At 62.4% G+C, this 9,189-nt stretch overlaps 1 protein-coding gene across 4 annotated transcripts; it reads left to right on the top strand.

Moving 5' to 3' along the window:
• The first annotated feature begins 2,947 nt into the window (after nucleotides 1–2,947).
• Plpp2 (phospholipid phosphatase 2) lies at nucleotides 2,948–8,987 on the top strand. 4 transcript variants are annotated; one of them, XM_013361507.4, is made up of 6 exons: nucleotides 2,948–3,075; nucleotides 4,923–5,074; nucleotides 5,186–5,463; nucleotides 7,429–7,486; nucleotides 7,724–7,900; nucleotides 8,017–8,987. In XM_013361507.4, exons 2-6 carry the CDS (start codon nucleotides 5,039–5,041, stop codon nucleotides 8,161–8,163), a joined length of 696 nt encoding a protein of 231 aa, XP_013216961.2. In that variant the 5' UTR covers nucleotides 2,948–3,075; nucleotides 4,923–5,038; the 3' UTR covers nucleotides 8,164–8,987. The 4 variants fall into 4 exon arrangements, with proteins under 4 accessions (XP_013216961.2, XP_005331988.2, XP_021586453.2 ...); XM_005331931.5 differs by having other exon boundaries at nucleotides 2,956–3,116; XM_021730778.3 differs by having other exon boundaries at nucleotides 2,975–3,075; nucleotides 4,894–5,074.
• Nucleotides 8,988–9,189: the final 202 nt, after the last annotated feature.

The following is a 9,189-nucleotide window of genomic DNA, read 5'->3' as shown; positions in this document are numbered from 1 at the left end:
ACCCTGTTTAAGCTTGCAGCAGGGGTGGGCCTGGAGAGTGAATGGGCTGGACCGGACCGCCACTTCACTGCTGAGGTACCTCCTTGCGCTCCTGTCTCGTGGTCTGGTGATGGCTCAGTCCAGCGGCCCTGCAGCCTCAGGCTCTGGGCCTCCAGGCCTCCCTTCAGCTCCTGCTGCTCACTTCCTCATTTCTTGAGTGCCTGCCAGGCCTCTGCTGTGTTTGGCCTTGCCCTCCTGGTGCTGTTGTGCACAGGCACAGCTTAGGTGGTGTGTCTGGGCCCACAGGGGACCCAGGCGCAAGCCTGTGGCCAGCGTGTCTGCATGAGTTGGGTGTGGCCGAGGTGTCTTCACCCAGGACCCTGGAGCTCACCCCATCCCTGACTCTGAGGTGTGGTCCTGCATGAGGGGGCTCTCCAAGGATTGTGCCACTGTGCGGTTCTTGGACCCCAAGGACACTGGCGCTGGACCCTGGATCTGAAGACTGAAGGTGTCCTGCACACCCCCCAGCCCTGTTGTCTGCCTCCTGGGCCTTGCAACAGTGCTTCCCAGTGTGCCTGCTGCAAGCCATGGGGTCTAAAGTTGGGCAGAGGAGACCCAGCACACCGAGACCTATTCCACACCAGCTCCTCGGAGCTTCGCCTGCCCACCGACTGTCTTTGAGTCCTGTTGGCAGCCCTCCAGCTCTAACCTGTGGCCTCCCTGGCCCTGGGAGGTAGGGAATCTTGTAACCCTGACTTTGGTGTGCAACTTCACCAAGAGAGGAGGGTGCAGGTAGAGTGCGGTCTGTCCTTGGTTGGCACCTACTGAGTGCCAGGCCCTCCACACACTGCCTGGGCACTTCCATCCCCACAGCCATCTGGAGGCTGTAAGTTACAGTGAGGCCCTGAGTGGGCATAGGTGGCACTGAGCTCCATCGCTTGGGAACCACCAGGCCCCCGGAACTAGTCTTCTCTTGGACCGCAGCACCTGTCCATCCCTTCCAGGTCTCCATCTGCAGGTGAGGGAGGGCGGACTTCCAGCCCAGTCTTCTCCCTCAGGGCCTCCGCTGTGAGGGGGAATGGGCAGCCGGGGCTGGCAGTCTGTTCTGGATGTGAGAACTCTAAGGAAGTAGCTCCTCAAGGTGTGGACAACCCCAGGTAACAGATGTAGGAACCTTGACCCAAATCCAAACCCTAATCCTGAATTTTGCTGTCCCCACCAGGTTTTAATCCTGACCCTGCCCAGGGTTTTAAGGACTGACCCAAATCCTGAACCAAGAGGAAGGACTTGTGGTCTACCCTCCCTGCCCCACTTGCCCTGAAGCCTCTGCAAGCAGCCCCTGAGCAGCTGCTGCCCCTTCCCTCCGCGGGAAGTGGAAGGGCGTCTAGACATCCCGAGGGCCCTGTCCTAGGTAGCAGAGTTGGGGGCCGTAATGGTGCCATCCACGTGGATATCACAGTTATGCCTGGCCCAGGGTTTCACGTTGGGGGAGATTCTCACAATAGAATCCATGGCTCTGTGGGCATGACCGACAAATGGGCCACGATGGGGTGGGGCCCCCTGCCCTGTGCCAGGTGGGCAGAGCCCAAGCCCTCCTGGGTGGCTTGAAACCCACTCATGACGACCGTGCAACAAGGGATACCTTCACTCACAGAGGGTCAGACCTGGCTGCCCTGGTGTGCCGTGGGCCTGGGGACTCTGGGCGCCCTACGTGCCTCCCCAGATGCTGCAGAGAACCTGGAGCTGGGGCGGCACTTGAAACTCACCCTGCCCTGCTGGTGGACCCAGTTAAACTGCCTGTGCAAAGTTGGGCACTGGACCTTCCCTCACCCCCACAGGGCAGCTGTGCCTTGTCCACCTGGGTGCTCTCAGGATTCCCCAGGACCACCTCCACCCCAGGTGTATGCAGGAAGTGGGCTGAGGGGGCTCTGAGTGCAGTCCAGCCCAGCTGCTTGGTCTTGGGCCAAGCTGCCCTCCTCTAGACCTGGGCTGCTGGAGGTTGTTGAGATTGTTGAGGTGGGGGGGGACTGCTGGTGCTCAGGGGCATGACCTTGGTGGTCAAGGCAGCAGAGCACCCCGGATTCAAGTCCCAGACCTGGCACTCTCACTGTGAGCATCAAGTGACCAGGTTCACCTGCTGGAAAGAGTCAAGACAGCTTTCCAGATGGTCCCCGACAAAAGGATCCAATGTGGATGTTAGACACTGAAGGCTTTTGCCACTGGTCCCTCAGGCCTTGGTTTTCCCCAATCAGGGTGCCCTTGACCACCACCCACCAGGCACCCATATCCCAGGGTTCCCTGGATCTGTGTGGATGCAGGGCAGGCCCTGCTCCATTCATCAAAGTTTTGACTTCTGGGCATCTCTTTGTGCCCTTCCGTGGAGTGGGGACAGCAGTGTGCCAAGGGGTGCATTCAGATCTTTCCCCCCACAGAACCGGGTGTTGGAGGAACTGGACCTTCCCACCTGCCCGGTATCCCAAGCACTCCAGGATCATAGTTTTAGAAAGAAGTGACACCTGAGACTGAGCCAGAACACCACCCACCCAGTACTTCCTGGTTTTGCAGGGCTCAGGGTGTCCAGCACCGGTGCCCTTCCCCGTAGAATAAAATGTCGCTCGGCCAAGCCCAGAGCACGTGTCCTTCGGGGTGGGCTCCGAGCTGTCCACACCCCATATCTGCAGCCTCTGTGCACCCAAACTCTGCCTGTAGCCACCTGCTCGTACCCCCAGGGCGGCCCTTCCCTGGGGGACGCCCTGGGGAACACCCTGCGTGCCCTCGAGCCCGCTGTCCCTGAGCGTCCAGCGGCCTTTCTCAGCTCGGAGATCCCTGTGCTCTGCGCTCCTCACCCTGTTCCCCTCCCGCGCACCCCGCACGCGTGCCCTCATCCCTGCACTGCCGCATTCCCCGGCCACCCCGCCGCCCCTCCTGCTGTCACCGCCCCGCTCCGCCCCCGTCACCGCCCCGCCCCCGCCCCTCCCCTCCGCCGGGGCGGCTCCGCGGCCATGTGACCCTGCGGCCCTGGGACGCGACGGGACGCGCTGGGACGCGCTCCGGGGGTCGCGGGCACGGCCCGGACGGGGGCGACATGGAGCGGAGGTGGGTCTTCGTGCTGCTCGACGTGCTGTGCGTGTTGGTCGGTAAGAGCCGCGGGCCCAGGTGTGGGGACCCGGGCGGACACGCCCCCGGCCGCAAGATCCTGCGCGGGGCCAGGGGGCGCCGGCGGGCGGGGGGACCCCGGACCCGCCGAGCCTGGCCGTCCTGACGCAGACGAGATCCCTAGCTCTTGCCCTCTGGGCCCCAGAGGCTGACCAGCCGCCCCGGGCTGCCGCGCCGCGGCCGGGCCTCCCGCGCGGAGCCTAACCTGCCGGGCCGGTTTGCGGGCTGCGCTGGGGGAGGGCGCATCTCGAGGCCCCGCCCGCCCCGGCCCAGGTCCTGGGAACAAAGGCCGAGTGTTGCCCTGGGGCCCAGTGGACAATGGCCCCGGAATGCTGCTGCCCCCGCGGGGGCGGGCGCTTGGGCCTCATTGGCCGTCTTCCTTCCCCTGTCTGCCTTCTGATTCTGCTGGGGAGGCCAGGCCCACCCTCTCTGGAGTGGGTCAGGTAACAGCAGTAAGTCCCGATGGCTCATCATCTGCTAGCCTTGGGTACTGTTTTCTGAGTGCCTGTGTTGTTTGTTTAAACAGATGTGTGGTACTTACTGTATGTTAGGCATCAAGGACCTGCAAATAATTTACACCTTTCCGACCAAGCAGCCTGGGCCCAGAGAGGTGGGACCACCTGGTGGAGTCACACAGCAGCAGGGCAGCGCTGAAAGTCAGTTGTACATTGCTGCAGTGTGCCAGAGCAGTGGCCCAGGCAGTTAGTTCCCTCCTAAGAAGCCTGAGTTTGTAAACAGTTCAGACAGCACAGGTGTAGGTGGTAGAGGTGTGGAGCAGGTGAGGCCAGAGAGGCTCTGGAGATGCCCAAATGAAGAGGAGGCCCTGTCTGGGCCAGATTCCAGTGCCCTGAACCCAGCCCTGGGTACTGCTCGTGAATCTCCCAGCAGAAGGGGTTGGGGCAGGGCTGCTGGTCTGGGCTCCACCCCAGGCCCACGGGATGGTGGGCAGGGCCTCTGACCTGGGGTGCTGGTCCCTGGGCCCCCACCCTGTCTTGGGCTCCCACAGGCCTCCTTGGTGAGCGGCACACTGCCCTTTCCCACAGGGCGGCTGCCTCTGACCTCTGGTCTCCTCCCTGGAGTGTCTCCCCAGGGCGGTCCTCCAGGTCGGGGAGTGTGTGGGGAGTGCGGCTCCTGCCTTGTGGCACTCAAGTCCCAGAAGAGCCACACCCACTCACACCCAGCTCCCTGCGGGGGGCAAAGGGCACCCTGCCTGGGCTTGTCCCTGGAGCCCTGCCCTGTGGCCGGCTGCTGTCTCCAGGCCTCCCTTGGCTTTGGGGCCCTCTCTGGTCAGGCGACTGTGATGAGGCCTGGCCTGTTGGACTAGCCCTCCTGGACAGAGCTGGGTATGTCTTGTAGCCTGACATGTAGGTAGAGAAGGGATGGGTGCCTGGGCAAAGGGCCTGGGCTGTGCCCCCTGGCTAGCTGTGTCCCTGGGCTGTGGTGGCTCTTCAGCCCTGCTTGGCCACATCCAGCCCTGAACACCACAGCAGATGGGGATGTCCAGTCTTCGTGTCACATAAATGACTGCTTCCACAGGGGACAGGAAATGGGAAGAGTGGGCGTTTCCTCCTGTGATGGTGACCCAGGGGTGGGTGGTCAGGAGGGCAGCTAAGTCAGGTGGATGTGTGGACAGTGTACAGCAGAGCTGGGGTGGACGAGCACCGAGAGGACCGCCCGTGGCCCAGGGAGAGTCGGGGCTCTGGTGGTGCAGGGTCCCCACTGGAGGGTCATGGAGGGCCCAAGCAGTGTCCACGGCAGGGCTCCACGTCCCTCCCTGGCCTCTCCAGCCTCTCTGCCCTTCGCCATCCTGACCCTGGTGAATACCCCGTACAAGCGAGGGTTCTACTGCGGAGATGACTCCATCCGATACCCCTACCGCCCGGACACCATCACCCACGGGCTTATGGCCGGGGTCACCATCACAGCCACTGTCCTCCTGGTAAGGCTGCAGGGTCTGGAGTGGGTGGGGCTGAGCAGAGCCACCTGAGGGTGTGGGGTGCCTGGGGCTGGCCCAGACCTGGCTCTGTGGCCCTCGTCTGCTCTCTGCCAGGTCTCAGCTGGGGAGGCCTACCTGGTGTACACTGACCGCCTCTATTCCCGCTCTGACTTCAACAACTACGTGGCTGCCCTCTACAAGGTGCTGGGCACCTTCTTGTTCGGGGCGGCCGTGAGCCAGTCCTTGACAGACCTGGCCAAGTACATGATCGGCCGTCTGCGCCCCAACTTCTTGGCCGTCTGCGACCCAGACTGGAGCCGGGTCAACTGCTCGGTCTATGTGCAGCTGGAGAGGGTGTGCAGGGGGAGCCCTGCCAACGTCACCGAGGCCAGGTAGGTGCCCGGCTGCGAGCAGGTGCTTCCTTCAGCCCTCTGCCCCGGCCTTTCTGCTGCCTGTGGCCTTGCCTTTGTCTGCTGGGCACTTGGGCATCCCTCTGGCCGCTCTTAAGGTTCTTGTGACTTTGTCTGGACAGTTTGGTTACCTGTGTCTCTGTGGCTTGCTGAGTTCACCAAACTGCCTGGAGGTTGCTGCGTCCCGCGCCTTTCCCACGTGCTCCGCGCTCCCTCTCCTGGGCTGGTGTGGCCACTGTGCCTGGCCATCAGGCCATGCCCTGATCCCGTCTTGGCTGAGGGACGTTTTTCATTTGGGATGCTAGTTTTCACTTCGTCATTTGTCCTCCTGGATTCAGCTCTGGTGGAGACATGGTCCTGGGTCCTTTCAGCTTTGGCCACGGGTCAGGTGACTTACCCAGGGACTTGTCTTCTGAGGGTTTCCTTCGTGTGAGAAACAAGCTCACCCAAAGGACGGGCTGAGACAGAAGCACAGAGAAAGCAAGACTTCCACGGACAGTCCTGCAGGGTTGGGCACCTGGTGGTCAGGGACGGTCGGCATTTTGTGCCCAGAGTCCATCCCCTTGGTTCCTCACTGGCCGAAGACTGTGGGGTACACAGTCTTGCCGAGGGGCTGGGTGTTGCTGCCCCCTGTTGGGTCGTTAGATGTACCTGTGCTGCCCCCTTCCTTGGCTCAGTGGCTGGGGGTTTTAGGGTACAGTTTGTCAAGTGCAGTGAGTTTTTTTTTTTAAATTTAATTAATTTTTTTTTGTGGTGCTGGGGATGGAACCCAGGGCCTTGTGCATGGAAGGCAAACACTCTGCCAACTGAGCCTCAGCCCCAGCCCCCAAGGGCAATGGGTTTGGACACTCTGGCTACCTGCTGGTAGCTTTCCATTGCTCTTTCCCTCCAGCAGCCTTTCCCTCACCCCACTTCACATTTAAGGCTAAATGCTGAGTTCTGAACAGGGTCTACCGGATGTCCTGTGTCTATCTCGGGGACACTTCAAGTAGCTCTGCCCTTGTGTTGGCGGAAGCCCCTGGGTGCTTGTCAGTGTTTTGTGGAGACGGGGCATGTGGGACGTTCTGGAAGGAGGTCCCGCATCCCCCCTGCGTCTGTGCATTCTGCCTGCAGTGATGTTTCTGAGTGGTTAGTCTCAGGTGGCTGTGACATCCTGGCCTGTTAGCTCAGGACAGGTGGCCATCAGATGTAGATTCCTCTGGTTTACTTGGTGGTGCTGTACCCCAGCTGCACCCCAGCTGCACCCCAGCCACCGTCACAGATTTCCTGAACTCCTGGAACCAAGGACAACTGCCCAGTGTTTGCATGGGGGGCATGTGGCCTTTGCCCAGCTTCTCGTCCCAAGCAGAATGCCTGGGCCCTCTGCCTGGTGGCCCTTCTCCTCCTAGCTTTTGGCTGGCCTCTCCTCGGCCTCACTTCCTGTCCAGAGCCTGCAGTCGTGGTTAAGGCCTTGCATCAGGTGGGGGGAAGCCAGACCCTCCTGCAGGCACCAGATGGCAGGAGTGGCAGGTCCCCATGGGAGTTCGGTGCCACTGTCCCAGCCTGTGCTGTCCTGGTGTGTGACACAGTAGTGCAGAACTGATTGTGTGGTTGAGCCCTCTGGTGGCCACAAGCTTCTGATCTGCTTCGGAGCTCCCCAGCAGGGCATGATGGCCGTCCTGCCAGTCCCTCCAGGCCTGTGCTGATCTGGAGTTGGTAGAAAGCAGGCTCTTCCCTCAGGTTCCAGACGTGGAAATGTCCTGAAGGGGACATGGGCACAGACCTGGCTTTGTCTGCCTGGGCCCTGGGGTGGCAGACTGGTCCCGCTGCGTCACTGTGCTGTTGGAGGCTGCAGGCCCAGCCCGGGCCCTACCCACTTGGAGACACCCTGGGCAGGCCGGCTGGCACAGCGGTGGGCAGGCCGACCCTGTGGCCGCCCCCACCGACCCTGCTGACACTCCTTCCCAGGCTCTCCTTCTACTCGGGACACTCCTCCTTCGGGATGTACTGTATGCTCTTCTTGGCGGTGAGTTTCTCTGCCCACTGTGTGCCTCTCCCACTGCCCTCAGGGAGGTGGAGGAGGTGCAGGTGGATTTGCCCGTGGGGCTCGGGGTCCCTGAGCCCCTACCCTGGCCCCAGAGCCCCCAGTGGCCGCACCGGGTGGGCTTGCTGGCTGGTTCCTGCAAGTGTGGCTGGGGCTCCCTGTGCCCCTGCCCTGGCCGGGCCGCGTGGGCCTGCGCCCCGCTGATGCGCTCCCCCGCAGCTGTACGTGCAGGCGCGGCTCTGCGGGAAGTGGGCGCGGCTGCTGCGGCCCACTGTGCAGTTCTTCTTGGTGGCCTTCGCCCTGTACGTGGGCTACACCCGCGTGTCTGACCACAAGCACCACTGGAGCGACGTCCTCGTCGGCCTCCTGCAGGGGGCGCTGGTGGCCGGCCTCACTGTGAGTCCCAGCCCCACCCACCCTGGCGCTGTCTCGGGGCCCTCCCCCAGACCCTCCCCCCACCCTCCCGGGGACCCCACTGCCATCCTCGGACCCTGCTCTTCCGCCCCCCTCAGGTCCGGTATGTCTCAGACTTCTTCAAAGCCCGACCCTTGCGGCCCTGCCTGGAGGAGGCGGTGGAGCGCAAGCCCAGCCTGTCCCTGACGCTGACTGTGGGCGAGGCCTCGCACAACCACCGTGGCTACCCGGTCTCCTCCTCCTGAGCCAGGACCTCCAGGGGACCAGCTGTGGGCCAGCGCTGCCCTGGGCCTGGGTCAGCAGGAGGACCCAGACAGGCCCCAGGTTCCCAGCTAGTGCCAGTGGCAAGCAGTGCCCCTGGGGGCCAGGTGTCCTGTGGGCTGTCCTCGCTGCTCCTTGAGGGGCCCCTCTTAGGTGGGGTGGGGAAGGGCCTGGGAGCCAGGCACCCCGTGCTTCATGGTGGGTGTGCACGTGGGTTTCTAACAGAGCAGGCATTGGTTGAGGGCCTGGCTGCCAGGCTTCCTGCTTCTCCCTGGCCAGCACACAGACTTATCTCATGACCAGAGGGCCTGCGTGGAGGGCGGGCAGGACCCCAGGGCTGCAGCAGCGGGGAGATCTGGTGATGGAGACAGCAGGTTGAATGCATTGAGGGAAAGCACACCCCTAGTGCACAGCCAGGCACCTGGGCCTTGGTGGCCTTGGTGGCCTGAAAGACCAGCCAGACTCACTCCCTTTCCTGAGTCCTGCCCTTTCCCCTCCTCAACCCTGTGTATGCCCCCAAGGCTTCAAGGTCTCTCCACATGTGAGGGGGGTCCTGCCTTCTGAACTGCCCCACCAGCAACACCCTTCACTCCTGCACAGACCTGGGTTCCAGGCCCTGTAGGAAGCACTGTCCATCCCTTCCCTGTGCCCCCACGGGACTCTGGCCTGAGCCCTGCAGTCCTGACCCTCTGCTGACACAGCCAGTTCTCAAGCCAGATGCTTGGCTCGTGCCTCCAAGCCATTTCAGAACTTTCTGGGCTGGCCTTTCCAGTGGGAGACTGATACATAAATTTTGTTTTTTACCAAATATGTCTTTGTGATGGGTGATTTATTTCCAAGTGTCTGCTGATGTTCTATTGGCACTGGGAACCTGCTTTATTTCTGATCTGTTGTGGGGTGGGCACACCAGTGCTGAGAGGGATGATTCCCTCCACCCTGCCCTAGTCCCAAAGGGGTCATTTGTGGTCCCTGGCCGTCTCCTGGTGCCAGGGTCCAGGCACCCAGATGCT

The sequence above is a fragment of the Ictidomys tridecemlineatus genome, chromosome 2 (assembly GCF_052094955.1).
Source record: "Ictidomys tridecemlineatus isolate mIctTri1 chromosome 2, mIctTri1.hap1, whole genome shotgun sequence".
Classification (NCBI taxonomy): Eukaryota; Metazoa; Chordata; class Mammalia; order Rodentia; family Sciuridae; genus Ictidomys; species Ictidomys tridecemlineatus.
The sequence above is the reverse complement of the archived record's forward strand: the minus strand, read 5'-3'. Positions and strand labels throughout refer to the sequence as shown.

What these genes read in the sequence shown, in the direction of transcription:
- Plpp2 (XM_078031994.1), top strand. Translation starts at nt 4,757, where the DNA reads ATGTGTGGACAGTGTACAGCAGAGCTGGGGTGGACGAGCACCGAGAGG. An exon ending in TCACAGCCACTGTCCTCCTG is followed by an intron (nt 5,075 to 5,185) that starts GTAAGGCTGCAG and finishes GCTCTCTGCCAG; the next exon opens with GTCTCAGCTGGGGAGGCCTA. An exon ending in GCCAACGTCACCGAGGCCAG is followed by an intron (nt 5,464 to 7,428) that starts GTAGGTGCCCGG and finishes ACTCCTTCCCAG; the next exon opens with GCTCTCCTTCTACTCGGGAC.